Raw genomic sequence first — 24,932 nt, forward strand, 5'->3', positions numbered from 1 at the left:
CTCTGAGGACACAAAGCAGGCATCCAAGGATGAGATTTGCTGTATTTGCTGAATGAGATGTCCTTGCTTGAATGTATCACCTGTAGTCCTAACATGATACACTCCAATGAAAAGAGACTGGAAACTCCTGAGTGTCCTCACTCTGCAAAACACTTCATCTCCTAATCACTATTTCATTTCTTCAAACACCTTTACTTCCTTAAAGACCTTTACAGTTGCTGTCCAGAGAAATTATGTGATCAAACCACGAACACCTGCAATGTTGCCAAATTGGCTATTTTTGTTCCCAGTTATCCCATTTTAATCCCAATGGGACGGAATAAAAATCTTTGCTAGTAGATATACTCAGAATTGATTGAATTATAAACCGCAATATTGGCTTAGAGTTGCCAATCAAGTTGACATCCACGACCTTTCATCAAAATCCTGTTGCACAAAGGGTTCCTGATGTGTTTTGCAGTGTGGGTTCAGATCCACAGGAAGAATGGAAGCTTTTTAAAATAACATCAATCACACTCTGCACCATAGTGGGGTCAGCAGGAGATGTCGGATGTATTCCTGCTATTTAACAGGTGGTGATCGCAATTACTGACAGCAGGCAGTGCGTGTTCACTGATTACCCACATCAGTTCGAAAATTGTTGCCATCTCCTACCTGAAACTTCCCAGTGTTTCCAAAGTGTAGAAACAATGTTAGCTATACAGGCGATATAAACAACGAGGATAATATATATGTGTAACCAGTGAGAACAATGCAGAACAACATTAGTGAAGTTCTGCATTGTTCTCACCAGTGTGGATTAATCTGAAGGCTGACAGGCAAGTATTTACACATTCATTAAGAATTTAGGGCTGCGTCTCAATCCACATTCTGCACACTAAATAAGAAGCCTACATACTGGTGTACTGGCAAGGCCCAAACCAGAAGATTTAATTATATGTTCTTCCATTATTGAGGTCTCCTCACTATTACAGAAGTATTAAGGGAATCTAAACTATATTGGACACAATGTTACTGTCATAGTTTGTGAGTACCAAGTAAAGCAGCTAAACCTTTCTCATTTAACTTAATGTAACTAGTGTGCTAACATTAGATTGTTAGCTCAGTAACATCAGTTTTGTGCTTCTTTGTGTTCCTGCATCATGGTATTTTTTATTCTCCAACCCAATTCCCAATGGAATACTGTAATCTAACTGTGTCTGTTCTGGGATGGATCTTTGACTGTACTACTTTCAGGTGTGATTAAGTAAGATATAATTTCCTGCCAATTGAAATCCGGCAGCTTTGACTCTGAGTTACTACTAAGTGATAGCGGCATTATGTTTTTGGGTTGCCTGTTCATTCGTGTGTCCATCTGAGATTACCAAATAGTGAGTGTAATATAAATTAAGTGCTTTTGTAATTGCCTTTTTTTGATGAATAAATATTTAGTGGGCCAAATCAATATCTTTTAGAAATATTTAGACGCTCTATGGACAAAGGTTTGTGGACACCTGACCATCACACCCATATGTGCTTGTTGAACATCCCATTCCAGATTTATTCCCCCTGTACTGGTATAATAACCTCCATTCTTCTGGGAAGGCACTCCACTCAATTTTGGAATGTGACACAAGCCTCAAGAGACCTAGGGTGGAGTCAGTGTTCCAGTTCATCTCAAAGGTGTTCAGTAGGATTAAGGTCAGGGCTCTGTGTAGGACATTTGAGTTCTTCCACTCCAACTTTGGCAAACAATGCCTTCATTGAGCTCGATTCATGAACTGGAACATGTTTGGGACCCTTAGTTCCAGTGAAGGGAAATAATAATGCTACAGCATACAAAGACATTATATACAATTGTGTGCTCTCAACTTTGTGGCAACAGTTTGGGAAAGAACCACATACAGTATGGGTGTGATGGTCAGGTGTCCACAAACCTTTGGCCATAAAGTGTATTTTTATGTTTTATTTTTTTCAAGTCCAAGACATTTACATTTCATTTAAGACATTTCCATTTATTTAACCCATTTCTATTATTAACCTTATAGTGCCAATGGTTTCATTTGTCATTTGTCAGAACTGTTGTGTTTCATTTGTCATCTGTCTGAACTGCTATGTTATACATAACTTCTCCTTGCACTGCTAAGCGAATAGTTTATTTAAAATTAACAGCCAGCTTCACTCACAGTGAATTACTACCTGCCGGAAGATGGTGAGTGGCCTGATTAGGTTATAAGTGGAGGAGATTTACTGGAACCAGGCCCGAACTGTCCATTAAGCCATATAGGTAACTGCGTTTTGCTCTTGTGTAGGTGGGGTTTTTTTCCTTTATTGCTCTTGAACCCATTTGACTCAAATATGTGCATGTTTCAGAGCAATGCTAAATGTTAATTAACCTTAATTTCGTGCATTTTATCATTTGGTATAGTTAATTTACTGTGACAGTGTCCCTCTGAGTACTGGTGAGTGATAATTAGGTATCATTTTATAAGTTGTTCATGCTTACAGGTATGGCTTGACAAAGATCATGATATGACTGTATCAGGCTATTACCGGTTTACTACTTGGTGGCCTAGAAACTTTAAGAAAGTTTCTGACAGCTTGTTGTTTTTTTTTAATTTTTAATTTTATTTAGCTAAAGTAATATTGATGATGCTCAAGTTAGCTACTGTGTATATATAGTTCAAAATTATTTATGATGTTTATAAGTTCTGTAAAATTGCTAGGGGGATATTTAGGCTAACACAACACTGATACATTAGACACAGAAATGTGTGCACTGGGTGTATTAGTGCTTTGGGAGTAAAATTATATTGAACAGGCCCATTTTCGAGATCTTTCCTGGAACACTAGGAATCAACACTTACAGAAAACCTCAGCAAGACACTTGACTCTGAAAGCATAGCATTAAGCTAACTATGAAGTGGTATTTGCATATTAATGCAGTGATTTATTTAATTGATGCATTTTTGTATTTGATTTTCAATGCAGTCTGGGAAATGTGACATTAATTAGCACTCCATTTCAATGTGTATTGTACTATATCATCAGGACAAACATTCCAGTACTTCAGCATAATGGTGTGATCATTCATTCATCTTCTTAATCACATTATCTTGGTCAGGATCATGGTGAATCCAGAGCCTATAACAGGAACACTGTATGGGAGGGAAATAACACCCTGGATGGGATGCACCATGCATAAACACATTCATATGTAGCGACAATTTAGAGTTGTGAATCCACCTATGAGCATGTTTTTGGACAGTGGGAAGAAGCCCAGAGAAGACCCACATGGGCATAGGAAGAACATGTGAAACCATCATGTAGGGATGGGCGATATGGACTTAAAACTATATCACAATTGTCTACAAGTGACAGCTGCATGCAGTCTTAAGTGCCTCAGAAACACAAACATTGGTCTAAAAGTAAAACTGATTTTCTGTAACCAAACCAGTTCAGATTGTAGAGGTAGCTCCTTGTTTTCGCTCTGCACGTGAGCTGCGAATGGGTCGCACACAGAAGTACGTCATCAACTAGGCTTTATCGTTATTATCGCGGGAAGACTAATTCTTATTGTGGGGAGAATTTCTACCGGTATCTCGCAAACAATAAGATATCGCCCATCCCTACAATCATGTCACCCAACTAGAAGTTCTCTAAATAGTAGTATCATCATTCAGTGGTTGATTTGAAAATAGAAAGGCTACAGGCACAGGTAGTTGATTTGCAATGCACCCTAAGCTAGTAGATCATGATGTGGACCATCATCCTTCAAGGTACAACTGGTTGAGAGAGTAACCCTGTTTCCATTACGCACTTTACTCTGTGGTCCCCCCTGCTCCAGGCTAACTGTTTGAGATATGAATTATTTAGCAGAGGCATCTCTGTGAAGTGCAAAGCAGAGACAAATATGTGCCTTGCTAACATGGTTTGTCAAATCTGAGGCATCGCCATTGGCTGTATATTTAGTACAGAGCCCATAGGAGTGGAGGCCTCATCAACATCATCATCATCATCTACACCACGCACTCATGTTTACCAGCCCTCTGTTATCTCCGATCGGTGGAATCATTCCGGCAGAGTGTGAACAGTAATCTCGAGGACAATAACACTGGAAGGCTCAGATATCCGAGTCTTTATGAGCGCATGGCCACAGGGATACCGTACGAGGCCAGGTTTGAATGCGTACGCAATGTTATAGCTGGCTAATTGATGGAAACAAATTATCCTGAATGGGAAAACAGGCATCTGAACATGCATACGATTTGTCCAAATTGTGCAGCTGAGCACTTCACTAAAGCGGTGCTCATTCTGGGCGAATAATGTCATGCGGATCTGCTTGATGCAGCTCATTGATGGCGAGTGCCATCGACAGGAAAGTCATCTCACTTTGACTGAACCAAATAACAATGATGAATGATGCTGCGTGGGATAGAAAACATTCATATTTTCTGATCTCCTCCTACACTGCTGTTTGAAATCATGTTCAGGCTATATTTGCTTTCCTGATAATAATCACAGCATTATTATATAATGCATTCATGTTTTTTTTTTGTTTGTTTTTTTTCAATTAACAAGTGTTTTTTTTGTTTTTTGTTTTTTTTTTTTACTGCAGGATCATTTATGAATAATGCACTTAGTAGGTGTATAGTGACTAGCCTGTTGCCTTTTCTGTTGCTATGAGGGTTTGCCAGTGTCAGCGAGTGTATGTATGATTGTATCAGGAAGATGTTCCTGTGGTGGTCTCTTTTCACAAAGCGACCCTTCATGATATGTTTACCTGTGAAAATTGCCTTGCATAAGTATTCACACCCTTTCAACTTTTCCATATATTGTAGTGTTACAACCTGGAACTGAAATGGAATTAATTGAGTTTTTATGTCATGAATCGACACAAAATAGCCCATAATGTTGAAGCTGGGGGGAAAATTCAATATAATTTGCACAATTATTTACAAATTTTAAAAAGAATATAGAAGGTGTGATTACATATGTATGCACCCCCATTACTGTGAAACCACTCTATTTTTGGTGTTATCAGAAGTCACATTAGTTGAATTAGTTGAATGGAGTCAAACTGTGTGCAATTAAAGTGTCTCAATGATGTGATCTCAGTATAAATGTACCTGTTCCTGGAAGAACCCAGAGTTCGTTAGAGTAACTTATCTAAACAAATTGCATCCTGGAGACCAAGAAGCTATCAAAACAAAAACGGGACAAAGTTCTGGAAAAAGTATCAGTCAGAGTTTGGTTATAAAAAAATATCAAAACTTTGAACATCTCATGGGGTATCATTAAATCCATTATTTAAATATGGAAAGAACATGATACAACTATGACTTTGCCTAGAGGAGGCCTTCCACCAAATCCACTAACTGGTTAAAGATGGGATTAATCTTGGAAATGCATTGTAACATAATTTACCATGATATTGATATATATTTTCATATTGCCCAGTCCTTCGTAAAAGATAGGTGAACTAATAAATTTGCAAGTGTAATCTATTTGATTAGTAAAGAATAATACTATTGGGGGTGTGTTGTTATAGGAAAATAATCAACAACGATGTGGTGTGCTGCGACCCATTACGTGTGACCTCAAAGATAATTATTGCGCAATAACAGCACGTCCTGATTATTCTTCTTATAGAACAACACATGGTTTTTAAAAATAAATTTATGGTTACATTTAATGTTGTGGATCATCTGAGAGACACTTAGTTCCTGTTATTACTTACATTGTATCAGCTATAAACAGTTTTTTTGTTTTTGTTTTTGTTTTTGTTTTTTTTTTTGCTTTTTCTAGAAAGTTTATTATTAACCTTTATGTTATCTGGAACGTATTGCCATACATGTCTTTGAGAAGCTGCTGTTATAGAAAAACACCTTCTGATCAGTCAGATTGAGGAACTAATCAGTGCTGTAGTATAAATTACATTTACAAAGTTTTCAATATACAGATGGTGCAACATTACGTAAATCTCCATGGTTTATACTAATTAAAATTGTGTTATATTTAACAAACCACCCAAGACACTTGCTCGTCAACTTCTATCCTGTAGGGTTTGGCACCAGAATGTGTTATATTGGGGTTGGAGCTAATCTCAGCAGGAGGATAGATCTCCACTAGCAGCCTGATGATTCAGTAGCAATCAGCAGGACAGAGGCTTACACTTCAATAGGCCTACTATTTCAATTTCCGAGTGCAACACAGGTGGTGGGGCTGTGAGCGATTTAGGTAGCTCAATTTCCACGTTATTCTTTCCCATGCTGGATAGTAGAGCTGTCTCCTCTGTGATCCAGTACCTCAAAGTGGAAAACCAATGGCCTGGAGCTAAAAAAGAGCCCAGTCACACAGAACACTATTAACAGGCCAGCTTTTATGGTGGTCACTGGAGCATTAGGTTATGGCACTCTGACATTAGCGTTCATTTGGATGAGAAGGAGTAGCATGTACTGTACAGAAGCTTCGGTAACTGTTCATAAAAAAGCCATACCCATAAATCGTTATAACTGAACTGAACTTAAGCTTTTTCAAAACTAGAATAATTGCTCATTATGTGCTATAAGTGTCACTATTCATTGTAATACCACATGCTGTGCTGAGCAAACTTTTCAACTAGTAATGACCTGTAACTAATAATGATGAGTAATTATAAAGCAAGTGTTGTATTTATTAACAGGTCTAAAACATTATAAATGTCATCACTGAATGAAGTAAAATGAATGAGATATTATATGATTCCTCATGATACAGTAGATAAGTTATGACACTATTTATTTATTTATTTATTTATTTATAAAAGTTTCATTTTTAACTTTAGTTTTGTAATGTAATATGAGGTAATATGATAATAGTAAATTCCAGATTAATTACAAAAACACATATATACACTTAATTAAAGTTTGAGAACTTAAATGATCTCATGGTGAGAACAAAAAGAAAAGATCTAAAGCATCCAAAAATGGAAAGAACACACACACACACACACACATCTTGCTAGCATCTCGCGTCTTATTTATCATTTTTGCAATTAATCTGTAATTACACCTTTCCAAATTGCATTCAAAAATAAAGTTATATATAATCTATAATAACGTTTATAAATCAATAGTGTCTAACAACGTACTTATAATAAAGAACATATTCACTATACTTGATTTATACAGTGGTGGCATAATTATCAGTTACCAAGGAATTAATTATAGCACATTATTAGAATTTTATAAACCATTATTACAGATAATGCTCAAAAATGCTCACAAAGAATTATAAGCACAATTATAATGATTTACATTTATGTGAGCTTCATAGAAGGTGTTACTGAGGCTTCCTTCAATTGCAAAACCACATGTGTGTTCTGTTTTGAGTTTTGAACGGCGTTTCCCTGGGTGTTCGGCATAATTACTTTTATATTTCTGCTCTTACAAATCCAAATTAAAGCCAGTCTAAGTGAGGGACTTATCCAATTAAACCAGAAGAAATTCTACTGTGGTCTCTTTCAAAATGTAATTAGCAAATGATTATGAGGAAGGAAATGTTGAGCGTGATTAGAGAAGATCTAATTAGGTAGGTAAAATGAGAAAAAGAATATTTCTGAATATTTCGCTACACAGAACACTCAGTGCTCAAAACTCAATGCTAAAAGAAATTTGTGACAAGTGTTTTGGAGAGTAGATAGTGCTCTGAACAGATACAAATCTGACAGTGAACAATTATTGTTTTTATTTTTCAAAAGCTTGTCCACACAGGGCATCCGGTTGTAACTGCATCATGACAGGGATCCCATGAGATGCAAGCTTTTAACTTTCATGCAAGCAAGCAGTCAGAGATATAAGCTTGCAGACCAAAAAAAAAACCTTCAGGATTAGACCACGCCCACTTTGGGTTTAAAATCCGAATACTGATACAGATATGACAGAAACAGATACAGATACAAATACAAATAGGGACATTGCATTACACATAAAATTTTTTCTTATCTTTAACACAAAGTAAAACCTGTTCATGGAAAAATGGACCCACAATTATGTAATTTTGTTCACAAACAAAATGTCTCTGTACACTTATGATAAAAATTAATACACTTGTTATGATAAACTAATCTAAGCTAAAGATAGTAATCATCTTTAGTGAACAACAAAAATGTGATTTATGGGAATTATAATTTACCTCTGGAAGGAAAAAAATCTCTCTCCCTCCCCCCCTCTCTCTCTCCTTCTCTCCCTCTCTCCCTCTCTCTCTCTCTCTCTCTCTCTCTCTCTTCTGCCAGTCTTATTAATAATGAATTCATACACACATGCTTGCCTCTTAGCCTCTCAGAGGTATGAAAGTAGTGCGTTTAAACAAATCCAATTTCTCAGTGAGACCCTTCACTTAGCACATCTGGAGCTTCTATGGCTTTATCTCTCCCTCTCATCATGTTTTTAATAGTCTGTCATCTCCACGCCTGACTCTCTGCTCATTACAGCTCAAGAAGGGAAATGTGGCCCTGTGAGCTCTTGCCCTAAAGTGCAGCCTGAATAGACCGGCGGTTTTATAACTTTTATGTATATGAGTTTATGATTTATAACTCAGAGGAGATTATGGGAAATTGGGCCTTTGCTGTTAGCATGCATCACTTAGGAATCCATCTTAACCATCAAGGGAGCCCACAGTTAGCTAATATCTGCCATTAGCGGCTAACTGCAGCATTAATACACAAACAATTAGGACTCCATCTCCTGGCTACACACACACACACACACACACACACACACACACACACACACACACACTTCATTTGGCCAGTCCTCAGACAAGGCCTATCTCAAATATAATCCTGACCCTGAAAGCTAGCTTAACCTTTAGCTACTGTGTGCCCTTTAGCCTAGACAGAACCAAGCAGTAAACATGGCCATAAACATAACTATAAATTATGACCAGTGGACAAATTGTAAAAACTTTTCATAGCAGGTAATGTATTCAACAGAAGGGCTGTCTACAGTTAAAAACATATTTTTACCTCAGGAACACCTGGTTAGCTTAGCTAGCAGGATTTTCCCCAAATAGTATTAAATTGCTCTGGAAATACTTTAAAACCAATTTCATACGCAGGAAAAAAAAACTTGCCATAAAAAGTTTCACTGTACAGAAAAAAAACCTCTGAAATGGATAAGAACAAGGCAGTTAACTAGCTTACTAATGTAAGAGCCTGTAAATGATTTTTCCCTGCTGAAAAAAAATGATAGAAATCCTCATAGAATTTGTAATGGTTTTAATGGTTATAATGGGAATTGTGTTGGTTTTATTGGAAACTGTAATGGTCCCTGTGGGTCTCTACTGGTAATTTGTTGCCTTCTATTGGTGGCATGTTGTATCTAGAGGATACCATTGAGGACCAGTAATGGTAATGGTTTTAATGGTTAGACGATAGTTTGTAATGGTATTTGTAGTGGAAACCATGTCTATTGGGTTTTTGGCACTGGGGTGGAAAATTATATATAAGTAAAATTGTGGGCAATATGTCAAAAGTCAAAATAGCTAGTTATGAATTTGATACTTATTATAAAGTATTTATAAAATAAAATAAAAATATGCACACTTGAATGTACACAATATTTAAATGTAATATAAACATATAAAGTCAAGCTAAATCCAAGGACATCACCATTGCTTGGTCAAGTTTTAATAAGATCAAATTATTTTTCGTTAAAGTAACTTTAATGTTTAAAGACAATGGCATTATACTTATAATCTTATATTGTTGTTTTTCATTGATTTAATTACATACTGTTGTTATTTTTTAAAGAAAAGTTAATAGAAAAAGTTTAAATGACCAGAAACACAAGTGATTGTATTGTTAGATGGGGGTAAAAAGATTTGTAAAGAAAATCTAAATAAAAAGGTAAGATGTGTTGAGTAAGTATTAATTATCAGTAATACTTAATTAAAATACAAATCCTCTAAAACGATACTTTAGTATATTATCAAAGGGTAATTTCGTATCTACTTTCCAGTCTGCTGGTGCAATAGCATCCTCCTGTATACAAGCCTTGATAATGCCTAACTTAAACCTCCAGATACTTTAGAGATGCCATGCCCTTCAGTATTATTGCACATGCATACATATATTTGCTTTTGCTTTTCTCCAGGCTAAAGAAAACCTATGAAACCGCAGAGAAAGATGCAGTATTAATATTTCCTGTAAATGCCACAACAATATTTCATGAATATCATTATATGTTTGTTCTAGGAGTCATTACTTTCAAGCACCTCAGAAGTATTCAATTCAATTCAATTCATAGAGAGGGATTTGGAGCTGACATACAGAGATTACACATGATGATTGTACATTTCACAGTGACAAACAAGTCCCGGAAACCAGCTTCAAAGACTCGTAAGATTTGTTTTCAATAAAGGGTCACAAAGTTCATTCTCAAGAGCTGTATTTATTTAATCAGTGTTTGAAGTCATGTCAGCAGCTGTCCAGATCCAAGTCATCTCATCTTCAGATTCATCATGTCCACGTCCCCAAGCTGCCTAAGGGTCCAAAGAGTCCAAGGGCTTCATTTTTCAAGCTGGATATGGAAGGATTTGTTCACAGGAATATTTACACAAGAAATGTGGTATTCATGAAAATCCAGCTAAAATTGAAGCTTAAAATACATGTCTATTTTACAAGAGTTCCTGAGTTTGTGTAAATTTACATATAAGGAAACTCACTAATAATAACCTTGACTGATAGACTTCAATGAGTTGAAAGGGAGAGAGAGACTGCAATTTGGTATAATGATTAAAATAATGTATTTATTTCTTCTTATTATTTATTTGTAATTACGCACACAAATGTAAGGAAATTTTGTAAAACTCAGTTCAAAGAAAGCAATCCAAGACAAATCTATAAATTAAGAACAATAAGACTAGCCATTCAGTTAGGACAAATGGAACGCCACCCAATGAAAGGAGGAAGAGTTAGTGTGTGTGTGTGTATGGTAGCTGATGCTCTGCAGTGGGTGAGCTACATTACTGAAATATTTAATGCATGCAACACTTAAGGTACATTCACACTAGTGAGTGACAAAGTGACATTCATTTTCTATGTATGCGCACAACACGGAGCTGATTTCAGCAACAACAACAAGCAAGAGATCGACAGCATGACGTGAGATGAGATTCTCTCAACTTTATGCAAATTAGGTATTACGCAATAAAGGGACAAATCCAAACAATCGAATGTTTCCACAGACTAATTAGGTTAAAAATAATAATGACAACATAGCTCTGATGTCAGTGAATACAATCAGAGACAATGATAACTTTAGTCGCATTAGCCGTGGAATCTGCTAACAAGCTCATTTGAAAAGGCGATTTGCAAACATTCACAAAATATGAAGTGTGATACGTCTTCTGGAGATGAAACTGGATAACAAACAGTTGGTATTGATCCATTCTTGATTATCAAATTTTCAGCAAATCCTGCTTCGTATTGACCTTCGTTCACAAAGCAATCTGGTGTAAAATGATTCACACAAACATACACGGATTTAGCTATTTTTGGGGGGCACATTTCCTTCAAAATTAAACTACTCCACTGTGTCTTCAGTGGCTCTGATGCCGGGAGTACATGAAGACTCTTATGTTCATTCTTACAGCCAACAAAAAAACACTTACGATGCTGAGACATTCTTCTTATCCCAGTAGCTGCTCCAGCGTGGAGAACATGTTGGACTGTGTACAGCTCATTCAGGGGAGGATCTATGCTAATAGGGCAGTCAGTCACCAGTCGTGGGTGGGGCCTGTTCCAACGTGATGTCACACTGGATAGAAAATGAAAACGACTCATTTTGAGACACTGTTTATGATTTATTGGGAATATTAAAAAAGGACTGGGTGGATTTTTAACATTGTAGGGTGGTTGTGTACACACAATGCCAACACATTTATGATCAAACACCATGTAAAAGTGAATTCTGTATAATAGGTCCCCTTTAAAGTGGCATCAAGGCTGCATTAAGCTAATGTGTGGGCCGGGGGTGACAGATATATGAGCCCTCATCTGCACCCTAGTACCTCATAAAAGTGAGTACATGGAGTAGGTAATCACCTAACAGTAAACTTGTCATTAAAGCACTCAGGCATGCTAAAATATAGTGATTAAAGACTTCACTTAAGGCCAATTCACAATGCACGTAAGACATAGTTAAGCTTCCACTTTAACAAAGAAAGCATTTAAATCCACACAGTGACTTCATTAGATATGCATTAAATGCATTTGTTTTATGTGCTGTCTAAATATTTTCACTTGCGCTTAAGTGAAGCAAAAAAATTTACAGAGGTGCATTCAAAACCCACACTGTCACTTTCTATAGACAGTGAACACGGATGGTATGGTTGTGCAACTCACTCAAAGATGAAAAAGAAAATCAGTATAATGTTCCATTTTTGACCTCCACATCAGATTATCTGTGGTCAACAAATGTTTTAAAGTGGAACTGAGCACAAGAGCACCACCACCAGTTGTAAGAAAAACAGAATGGAATGAAATCATGCTGAGGGCCAAGATTAATCAGCCCTAACAAGCATAACCTAATAGATTCCTGCACCCAATCAGTGACAGGTGATTACATTAAGTGAAACGCACCCTAGATTTCATGTGCACTGGGGCTAATATTTTTCAACCCGCTTCAATAACATGCCCAGTACAGAGTACATTATCAGCAGTCACATTACAGACTCAGTAGCAAGGGAAATAAAGGTGAACAAAGTGGATTATCCTTCTATCCATCCATTTTATGTATCGCTTAACCTACACAGGGGAGCCTGGTGCCTATCCCAGGGGACTCAGGGCACAAGGCAGGGGACACCTGGACAGGGTTCTAACCCCATCACAGCGCACAATAACACACACGCATTCGCACACTACAGACAATTTAGAGATGCCAATCAGCCTACAATGTATGTTTTTGGACTGGTGGAGGAAACCAAAGCACAGGGAGAACATGTAAACTCTGGGCACACCTCAACCCCCAATCAAACCCCCAAACCTGGAGATGTGAGGAAAACCACTAAGTCACCGTGCCCCCATACCTCAATTCATAAATAATGTTTAAAAGACAAAGCAAAGTTTTCTATTAGTTTTTGACAAATGGTGAAATAAAAGCTAGTAGATACAGGCTTTACACCACAGATACAGCACCATTGTGAGGTGCAGCATGAACTCTCACAAGTCTTCTCTAATATTTACTTGTACCTAAGGGAAGAAATTTCTGCATTCATAAAGCAATAAGTGTCAAACTGATGCTCATCACTCTCAAGACTATACAAGTCTCTGATGTGTGCTACCTGTAAGGATATCTGTCATTGGTTACACATAAGACAAATTCACACAGTCATAACACCACACTGAGAGCAGTGGGAGCCCTAGCACAACTCTGTGACCTACAGAAGTTATCTTAGACTTTTATGTGATAATTTAGGGTAACATTTACAACAAATCCTGGATGTGTGTTAGCGCTGGTATACATCATGAATATTCATATATATTCCAGGGAGAAAGTGGAGCGCTCGCCATCCCACCGGCCCCAAGGTACAATGTAGGAACTGTGATTAAGTATCTCTGTTAAATCCACTGCTCAAAGGGAGGGAGCCAATCTTCCTCTTAGAGCCCTCTTACAGAGAAAAACATGTTTTTGTACTATTACGTGTGAAATGTGTGATTCTTTTTCACTCGATTGATTGATTGATTGATTGGTTGATTGATTTATTAACTTACTTACCTATTTACATGTATTCATATAATTTTATGTAGGTATGTAAGAACACAAACAAAAAGACCATGAAATATATCAAAAAAAATTGTAAGGGTGATGCGGGGAAAAGCAAGCACTTAATAAGTCAAATGATCAGTACAAAATAAGGAGCACAACAAACTGGCGTATGTGCCCTTGCAGTAGTCGCAGCAGCATATTAATATTATTTTTTATAAGCATCCAGATTTGTATTCTTGTCAGAGATCACATCTGATCCTGGAGATTAATGTTCCCCTTATGGCTGAAGCTTGTAGCAGAAATTCTGAAAACATAACTGCAGAAGAAGGTAGAAACTCCAGTGAATATATGCACCATTGTCTGAGATTATTACACCAAAAGAAGCTGATGTCTCTTTGTTCCATATTTGTTTCATACGTTCTAGCAATTTAATGCCCAGACAACGTATAATAAAGGAGTTATATCCATAGCTAAAGATATGCTAACTAAAGTAATGATTAAGTGCAATACATATAGACACCCATGAACAACTTTCATATGAAAATTGATTCCTCTCAGGATTTCTTCCTACTTAGTCATGTCTTAAAAGTTTTTCCTCACCACTATTAAAAACTCAAAAACGCAAAAAAATAAAATAAAATAAATTTAAAAAATCCCTCCCACTCTGAAATTGAATAAAATCCAAAATAGCTGAGAACAGCAAAAAGCTGAATTTAATACAACACTGAGTTACAAAAAAAAGAATAAAGTTTGAGATACCAAAATCATTTCCAGTCGATCAGACCATGGAAAAAATGGAAAATTCTCTTCTAACATAATAAAATCTATTCTAAATAATAGAACTTCAAACATAGAGCCTTTTGTGTAACTAGCACCAGAATTATGCACTCTGGTTTCTGTAAATTAATTCCACATATTTCAACCTTTATCAAGAAAGGTCTCTTCCCAGCGTGAGGTTGAATTTGCCAGTAGGAACAAATCATAGAAACTTCCAGAATATTTGAGAATGCAGCTTAAATTGTATTTGTCCGTATACTTAAAGCGCACCTATTATGGTTTTGAAACGTGCCTAATTTTGTTTTAGAGGTCTCATATAATAGGTTTACATGCATCCAAGGTCAAAAAACACTTTAATGTGCTCATAATTTAAACTGCAGAATTTTTCCCCAGTGTCACAAACAACTCGTTAAATGATTCGTTCTGAAGGATCCATTGTAAACTCCTCCTTTCAGAGAGCATACTCTGCTCTGAAAGGTCAGATGTCCCAGTCTGTTGTGATTGGTCTACCACTGTTAGCGTGTGTCTAAAAAGAAACGGCCACTACCATAACGTGTTTCAGCTCCGTTTGTAGGGGCTTTTTGTTCAAAACCTACGTAGGTTAGTACAGGAAGTAAGTCTGAAATTACTAATGACTCGTTTCAGCTGCTCAGAATCGGTTCCTTTTTTTGGGAGTCAATAGCTCTGTTTGTCATGCGCTTTGATTTTTGAAACTTTGCAGACGTTTTTACATTCACAAACAGCTCTATAACACACTACATGAGAGGTGATATTTGAAAAACCATAATAAGTGCACTTTAAATGCATGCTGTATCCACATGTTCAGGCAGAGTCATCAAGAAAATGGCAGTGTTGTCTCTCGGGTGTTAAAGATGGTGAAACTAGAAGGGAAGAGACACAATGGCTTCACTTTTCAACCACGATGCACCATTTATAGGCTCACTGGTTCACACACAAAAATCTAGTAGTCTAGTAAATCTACAGAAGCAACTATAAGTGGCAAAAATTCTTACATATCCTGGAGATTGATATTGAGAAATATTGAGATCTTCATTGGGATTTGTACCTTTAGCTTGGACAACCGAAGCTTGTGGCTTCTTGTGCTTAAAGGCACAGTGCTGTTTTTGGCAACCACGTGGCTGGTTTTCCCAGTAGTATGGGATTTCTCTACAAAGTTTCAGTGTGAAACAGTAAAGTGTGTTGTTAGTGATATAATACATGACTCCTTGAAAGATCGAAGTCACTTTTGGAATGTTAAGTGGATTATTTGTGCAATCCTTGTTACTGGAGTGGTACCATCAATGATCTTTTGTATCTTTGACCTAGAAAAGTGTAGTGTAGAGCACTACTGCATATCAACACGAAGGATAGAGTAATGAGAGAGTAATGATTTATAATCTCACTATCCAGTCTCACCCTGCAGAGAATGGGTTGCCTTTTGAGTCTGGTTCCTCTCAAGGTTTCTTCTTCATATTGTTTCACCGAGTTTTTCCTTGCCACTGTCTAAAAATACATCTAAACCTACATCTGGATTTCAGTAAAGCTGCTTTGTGACAATGTCTATTGGAAATTTTGACTACAGCCCTAGCTGATGCTCGGAAAGTGGCTTTGAGACAATGTAATTCAGTATAACGCTGTCTGAAATATATCTTGAACCAATAGAAATAGACACTGTTTAAAACTTCACACATAAAGCCCTTTGTGTAACTAGGACCAGAATTACATCCTCTAATCTCTGTAAATTAATTGTTACCGATACTTGCTAGGACTGGTAGGAGGGGTGTTGTAGTAGTTCATATTGAACTTCATATTGAACCTCCTCCACCCCCAACCCCCCAATTTCAGCACAGAAACTTTTCCAGTCAGTGCTTTTTCTGTTAAAAAGAAGGCAGGGATTGCTTTTGGATTAAATGACATGTCTAGCTCATTTAAATGACATCTGCCACTTAACTTATTTTGTATCCACTGTATATATGTGAATTCATTTGTATTTCCTCATGGCAATACACCACTGTTATGCCGTTCCACCTCTAAATCGAAGTTTGTGGTAATTGTGTGACAGGAGTGCTGAATTAAGCCCTGGATTTCCTGCACTATTAACAGCTGAGCTGTCGCTTCCTGTCAGCACTGTACTGTGTGTGGAGTGAGCTGTATAAACTCCTCGTCAACTGATCTCTTCAGCCTTGAGTATGAAGCACTTCATTTTCATGCAGCATTTCGGTCGTTGTCTAAACAATCAGTGTTTCAGTAAAGAAAAAACTTTTAAGAACTCCATTCAAGAAACTACGTGATTTTAAAACCAGTGCGTTGTAGTTACCCGAATGATCATTTGATTGAGCATAATACATATCAGTACGTATTTTACGTGCGCTGTAAAAATACAGCTGAATCATTTTGTGTTTTTTGAACCACTTTGTAGACTGATAGTCGCCAGAGAACAATGCTAACAGTAGACTGCATCTTTTGGCTCCAGTTCATAGCATACATGGATTTCTTTACTTCAAGTTTTTGTTTTTGCAATATGCTGCCCTCTATGGATGAGAATCTCTAAAATAAATATCCACGTCACCAACTTTATAGAGAATAAACTTCTTGTCGGAAGATTTAAAGATTAAAATCTAAAACATAGTGCTTTAAATTAAATATCCCCTCAGGCAAGTATTATCTGATATACAAACTTAATAACGTCAAACTAGTGTGTGTGTGTGTGTGTGTGTGTGTGTGTGTGTGTGTGTGTGAGTGTGTGTGTGCCTGCCAAAGCCAGGGCCACAGATTGGACCGATTCTCAGGCAGCGTCTGTGTCTGTGCTCATTGCCAGACAAAATTCCTCCTCCTCCTTTGACTTCCTTTCTTCATGTGTTAAAGGAGTTGTTCAGTAAAATCCACCAAATTAAGCTCTGGCATGTTTGGAGTCTTTAGTGAAATTTTATTTGTTAGTTTTTCACTTGTTAAACAAATCCACTTAAACTAACATGCAATGGGGAAAAATGTCAACTTTCTCGGTGTAAAACTTCTTCCACTTCTAAGAATTCGTGATGTAGTTTAGGACACAGTGTGACACTGTAATCTATAAATGTGATCGACCTTGTGTCATTATGGTGGAGGCCATCTTGGGTGGCCAAAATTGTTTTACCTTTAGTACAATTTGGTGTCATTCCTCCTCACAAAGTTTAAAGGCGGAACTTTTACACAATTCCCCTGCTTTATTACACCACGGTTTGTTTAATAATAATAATAATAATAATAATAATAATAATAATAATAAAATAAAAAAGATTACAGTGCTTTTAATATAAGACAAACTTTTATTAATCCCTCATGGAGAAATTAAAGTTTAAAGTAAATATGTCACGTTATGGCGGCTGAGACGGAAACAAGTAGAGGTATGGCAGTTTAATCAAACAACAAGAAGTCCAAAGGATCAGGCAGAAATCAATGCACATAGGCAGGCAAGGGTCAAACGATCAGGTGAACAGGCTAAACTAGGCAAGGCAGAGAATCGAGGTCAACAGAGTAAACAAAGTCAAGAACCAGAAAAGCAAACACGATACAAAGCAACTGAGCTTAATACTTCGCAAAGACTGTGTTTGAACAGTCCCTTATATGTGTGGTGTGACTATGAGTGTAAATTGGATGCAGGAGTGCGTGATTAGAATGAAGGTGTGTTCTGGGAATTGCGGTCCATGACGGCCATGTTTGTAGGCTGCGGTGCAGGATGGGAATTGTAGTCACTGGTTTGATATGATATGACAAAGTATATGAAGATTTGGGGGAATTTTTATATAATGTTGCTGCCTCACAGCTCTATATAGTCCCCAGTTTGATCCTGAGCTCGGGTTATTGTCTGTGTGGATATTTGCATGTTCTCTCCGTGTAAGTTTCCTCCTGGGTCTCTGGTTTCCTCCCACTTCCCAAAATAACATGGTGAATTGCCTTCACCCTAAACATGAATGAGTGTGTGAATGTGTGTGTACGTGTTTGGTGCTTTGTGATGAACTGCCATTTCATCCAGGGTGTATTCCTGCCTCACTCCCAGTTTTCCCAGGATAGATTCCAGATCCACTGTAACCCTGACCAGTACATACTCCCACTACTTGTTAGCTTCATAGCTGCAGTGCAAAATTTAAAATAAAAAAAAATAAAAAAAGCAAATAGCTGGATACCAATCTCATCAGTTATATTTAGGGTAAGATTGAAATTATGGTAAATGTGAGATAACACTGAATTTTTCTCTTTTGAAATGCATGTCCATGAAATGCCACAAAGTATTCAGGTTTTATAAGACAGCAGATGTGTGATCCTGATGGTATTTACACTAAGCGTTTTTGATCTATTACTGTGTGGGGACGTGTCAGGACATCTGGAGATCATTAAGCCTCCAAATACACTAACAGCCTGTAAGGACCTGCCTTTCCTGACGAATGTTCAAACTGAATCCCAGAATCGCATGGGATAGCAACCAACAACAGCTATTTCAGCCAGACGCCATTTTCACGAGACTGTATTTGGGCAGCAGAGAACTTTTTTTCCCTACTGGCTTACAGAAATTAGTGAGTAAAAGTACAGCTAACCGTGCAGGATGTTTTTGAAACTCTTAGTAATGCTCTTCATGTCCTTGTATGATGTAAAAGCTCAAAGATCGACTCAGGATGTATTTATGATGGAATATTTTCAGAGGAGAATCCTGGAGATGGAGGTAAGAGTTTTCCACTAACAGAGCACACAGTCTTAAAAAGATTTCTTGGCAACACTTTATAATAAGCACAACTTATTTCAAATGGCATTATTTAACACTTTAGTTAATATGAACAAATTTCAGCCATAAGCACCACTTGAGTAACTTGACTTGAGTAATTGATGCATTTTGAAATAATAAAACAAATAAGCTATTAATTAGAAAAAAGTAGGTCCACAATGTTGAACCTGAACAATACCTTAATGAGCATTTGTGGTTAACTGTCAAAATTCAGGCTGAGACTGAAAAACAAGTTTTAATATTTACACCTGGAGACCAGAGTTCAGGAAATGATCAACATTTAGGAATATGCTATCATTTAATTTCTGCTAATTTATGTGGATATTTTTAGTCATGGATTGAATAACTATTAGTCAATGCATGTTCTGTGTATTTCATTAACATAAAAAATAGAATTTATGCAGGTGTTACTTTGTTAATGTTACTTATGATTTATGATTCAGTAATGCTGAAATTTGTTAATGTTAATTAATGCAGTAAATAATGATAGTTAATAGCAATAATACACAATAATACACAGTAATCACATAAATATACAGTGCACAATCATGAGGAACAGATCGCCTCAAAATGTAGCAGAATATCAAAAAGGAGGCTTAGAAGAAGGGCACTGGTGTGCTTCTGCATCAATAGGCTCTAAACAGTAAAATTAATTCCGACTTCAACTTTTACATTGAAATATATCATCTTTACAAAGTACATGTTTTGCTACAGAGTTCGAAGCATGTTGAGAAAAAAAAACAGTCTGGTGAAATTACACAATTACTCCAAACCAGTCTACCAGCCAAGACATGCTTTTGTTGTTCAATGTTTGCACTGGAGATACAAGAGTAATGTAGGTACCAAAATATTTCTTTCCATAAAAAGGAATATTTGCATGCCAAAGTCTTCATGTACTTACTTCAAAAGACATTGGCTACGTTTACACACACATCAATATTCTAATTAGTACTGAGTCATGTAAACACTGCCATCCGATTGCCTGATTCAGATTAATATACAGTAGTAATATTCAACAATATTCTGATTCGCCAAATTCCAATTCCCACATCTGGAATGTTGTTGTTCTTCTTTTGGCTGCTCCCATCGTCACAGTGGATTATTGTTCTGCATAATTGATTTGGCACAGTTTTTACGCTGGATGCCCTTCCATTTGATTCGGGCTTGGGACCGGCATTAAGTGCAACCCCCAGTGGCCGGTGTTCCTTGTGCAGGATACTGAGCCCCAAACCACCTTCCCACCTCTGGAATGTGCCTCTTTTAATTGGAAATAAAATGTTGCATGTATACATTTTATTCAGAAAATCCACAGAAAGGAGATATATATGTGTGCTCAGTCTAAAAGGAATTGTGGGTGCTAACAGATGCTTGGCTGCAGGTTAGGTACAGTATTTAGGAATGACAACTCAGGCATACTTACAACAACCAGGTACAGTATACAGAAATATTCCGATGCCTGTACGCTTTTAAACATCGTATTTGGAATATGGCTGCAACCCAAATTTAGACCTTAAATGAAATTTGATGTGCATGTAATCATAGTAATTGTGAAGTTGCACAATAAATTTTTATTATTCAAAAAGTGGGGTTTATAATGAAGAATGGATAGTATGTATTTACAAACTAAATTTCAAAGTGGAACTAAATTATCCTCCACATCACTTCTAACTCTATGTAAGTATTTCATGCAATGCGACGTGGGACGTACCGAGCAGTGCTAAGAACAAAAATTATTCTTGTTGTCCAAGATGGCAGCACTAAAAAGATTACAGTGTTTTGATTCATAGTAATGTTGTGCTCATGTTTATACATTACAGTCTCACTGTGTCCTAAACCACTTCAACAACTCTAACTGACATAACTGTAGAACTGGATGTGGTTTGAGGCAGATATTGACAAAAAAAAAGATACAAATAAATGACTTCCATTATTTGCTTGCATTATTACATTAACCTTGTTTGAGACCTAAAACTAAGGAAGCAAACAGAAGATACAAATTATGTCCTTGGGGTACATTTTTCTCCATCAAATTCTTTTTTTTTACATACTGTTTGCATTTTATCTTCACACAGGAACGTCTTATAAGTTGTAATCAAGACCTCCAGAGTATGAACCAGAGGATGTACGACATGTCCGCAGAGATGCGTGGTCAAGTTCGAAATGTGAATGTGCTAAAGTCAGAGATTCAAGGCTATGTGGACAGCCTAGCCACACGGGTGGACCGAGTGGAAAGAGATGTTGAGTACCTGCACACTAAACTTCCCGACACATCTAGCGTAGAGATCTCAGACTCTCTTCTAGATCAACAAGTGAAAGAAGCCCAAAGCAAAAGGAAAGCTGTAATCATACAGGGAAAAGGTAAACGAAGTTAGACTAATATCCTGCTCTGAGTTGATGCCTTTGGCTCTTCCTGCAAATTTGATGAGGGAGTTTACTGCTGTAATACACAGATCATTCAAAACACCATAAATCAAGAGTAATGTATGTCTGAGAGATGTTTTAGGAGGTTTAACAGTCATAATGCTCTAGTTAACACTACTGAAGGCTTCTGTGTGAATATAGATGACTAGAAAAGTGACTGAACATGATATCAATGTGTTAGATTTGTTTAGAGCACAGCACTTTTTAATTCTCAATTCGGATTGGTCAGAAGGATGCTCCACAAAAACATTTTATAGAAGGAGTCTCCTTTGTCAATGCTTTGTAACACACCATTGTTGATTATATTACTATAATAGCATAATAGCAAGTGTTGTACTCCCTACTTACAGCTTGATATCAGAATTGCATTTAAATTAAAAAAAATGTGCAATACAGCAAAATAAATGCCAGTGTTCCATTTTTTAATTAGGCTCTCCTGTTTTCAACTTCATTCAGAGTGTAGCACCAGATTCTCTGGCATCAAATCACAGAAAATAGTCAAGAAAGCAGGCGATGTAGTAGGCTCATGGCTAAAAGACCCAACCGTAGACTCCTCTAAGATCTACTTCTTTAGCGGCTCCAGGAACAACACTCTGCTTCAGTTTGGTTCGCTGAAAAGCTTCACAGACTCCAATTCAACCACCAAACACAAGGTCATCCAACTCCCTCGGCCATGGCAGGGAACAGGCCATGCTGTCTATGATGGTTTTGTCTACTATCACAACGCTGACACTCGAAACGAAGTGCTGAAGGTTAGCCTTGTCAACCGCACCGTGGCCGACCGCATGCTTTTGCCCGCTGCTGGACGCATACCCACCTATGGGCTCGCCCCTCACACTTTCTTGGACTTCGCTGTAGACAAGCTGGGATTATGGGTCATCCATGCAGATCCGGACTTTGGAGGAAATCTTGTGATCACTAAGCTGGACTCCAGAAGTCTGTCGGTGGAGCACACATGGGATACGACCTGCAAGAGCCACAATGCAGAAGGCGCCTTCATAGTCTGCGGCACCATGTATGTCGTCTACAACTCGCACTCTGGAGGGCGCTCCAGCATACAGTGCCTGTTTGATATACACGACAGCGTCTGGACCGAGGAATTGCCTGTGATGTACTTCCCCAAGCGCTACTCCAGTCACTCGAGCATGCACTATCACCCGCAAGACAAGCAGATCTATGCCTGGGATGATGGGTACCAAACCATCTACCAGTTGGATGTAAAGAAGAAGTTACAGGTCACCTAATTTACAACAACACTGATTAACTCTACCTAGTCAATATGTCTCAATTTAATCATCACATGCTCAGAAAAATGATACTGTACTAAACCTGAGTGATACCATCAAGGAGTATTCATGTGTACCTTTAGTATGTACCTTTCACCTGGGAAAGTGAATGTTACGTACCATTATAACCTGTTTAAAGTACATAATATTACATTAATGGCCACAGTTGTTGAAATTAGTTCTAAAGATGCACTATATTCACCTTCCTTTATCTTCCTTTCACTTTCCTCTGAAATATACATACTAAAGGTACAAAAGATGCCCCCTTGATGGTACAATCCCAATGACAACCAATGGTACAATTCAGTGCCTTGTTTTCTAAGACTGCATGGGCTCACAGAAGGTCTACATTTTTGCTTTCTCACACTTTGCCAACACCAATCCTCCAGTAGTATGCAATGAGCTGAGAGAGAGCAAAAAATGTGGAGTTTCTGGTCCTCCCAAAAGATTGGATTTGGAAACAATATCTAAGTGATATTTGTAACACATAGCCACAATACAAAACACAAGTTTTTCTGGGGCCCACTAGACTGTATGATGTACCATTCCAGCAATTCTGAATGGAAATTATTAAGGCTATATCAGATGTGTCAAGTGTTCCCTGGGTAGAGGTAAATTACGATGGGTTAGATCAGAGGTGTCTAATCCTCTCTGCAAAGGGTCGATGTGTCTAAGGGTTTTCATTCTAACCAAGCAAGATTACACTGAATACAACTCATCAGGCAACTAAACACCAAGACCAGCTGATTGAATAAGTGCAATCTGGTGTGCTCCTGCTTGATTGGACTGAAGACCTGTAGATTGGACTGTAACTCCTGAGTTGTATCACTGTCGGAGATCTACCTACATTTAAGACTTCTTTCTTTGTCATTCTGGGGAATCCCTTAAAGGTTATAAGTAGAATGTCCAAGTAGAACATGGGTTTAGCACCCTACTATGTAGCATAGCCACCCATTTAGCCACCCCAAGTCACCAATTCCATATGATGATGAACTGAATGATTGGTAAATCTTTGTCACAGGGTAGTTTGAATAATAATAATAGAACTCCCACTTCAATATCTTTGGGGAATTTGAAAGTTCATTTCATTAACAAAGAGGATTGGCAGTGGAGTGCAGGAAAAATCAAGTTTAGCTAGCGAACACAGAAGCGAATTATTCCCTTGCACCACTGACCTTAACAAACAAACAGGTGACCATACATTTTCGAGAGCTCCCTGCCTAAATATCACAAACTCAGCCAGGCATTTTCAGCAGCAGTATCGCTAAATAATGATGAACTTTCCTGTGGTCATTTGGTTTCCTCAACCTCAGGACTCCAACTCCACGGTCACAATCAAAATCTCAAAGCAACAAACGAACTCGAGGCGAGTTCAGAGTGGGATGATGACGTCAGCACCGCAGTCCACAACATGATTGGACAATAATTTAACACATGTTGTGTCGGTCACTCGTGTGATTTTTTTTCTTCTTTTTTTTTTTTATCACATTTATTGGATAATTTAACACAACATGTATTGAAATAGTAATAACACAAAACGTGTGTAGGATATTAACACATCATTTCTGAGAGTGTAAGAGCCCTTAATTGTCCATTGAACACTTAAATAACATTCAAGGAACCCTTTTTTCTTAGAGCATGCCAATGGATTTTCACTAAGGGTTGGAACAATATTGAGCAACATTCACGGTATGATAATCGTTGCGGCTAATTTACATTAACGGGTTTTTCTCTGAGCTTGTTCCTTGTTTTTGTTTCTCATTTGGCAGAGGATTTTATCCAAAGTGGCTTGCATAAAACACAGAATACAATCCAAACATTTGAGCTGAGCAGATGAGGCTTAAGAACTGTGCTCAATGCCCAGACAGTGAATCTGTGACAGGTTTGGGATTTAAACTCATAATCTGTCCAGCACTAGTGCAGAAATTTAACAGCCGAGCAATCACCGCCCCCGTATATGCC

General features: G+C 37.5%; 1 protein-coding gene across 1 annotated transcript; it reads left to right on the top strand.

Annotated features, from left to right (window-relative positions):
* Positions 1-18,701: 18,701 nt before the first annotated feature.
* olfml1 (olfactomedin-like 1) lies at positions 18,702-23,323 on the top strand. Its single transcript, XM_053631585.1, has 3 exons — positions 18,702-19,203; positions 21,336-21,621; positions 22,141-23,323. Exons 1-3 carry the CDS (start codon positions 19,087-19,089, stop codon positions 22,926-22,928), a joined length of 1,191 nt encoding a protein of 396 aa, XP_053487560.1. The 5' UTR covers positions 18,702-19,086; the 3' UTR covers positions 22,929-23,323.
* The last annotated feature ends 1,609 nt before the right edge of the window (positions 23,324-24,932 follow it).

The sequence above is a fragment of the Ictalurus furcatus genome, chromosome 8 (assembly GCF_023375685.1).
Source record: "Ictalurus furcatus strain D&B chromosome 8, Billie_1.0, whole genome shotgun sequence".
Classification (NCBI taxonomy): Eukaryota; Metazoa; Chordata; class Actinopteri; order Siluriformes; family Ictaluridae; genus Ictalurus; species Ictalurus furcatus.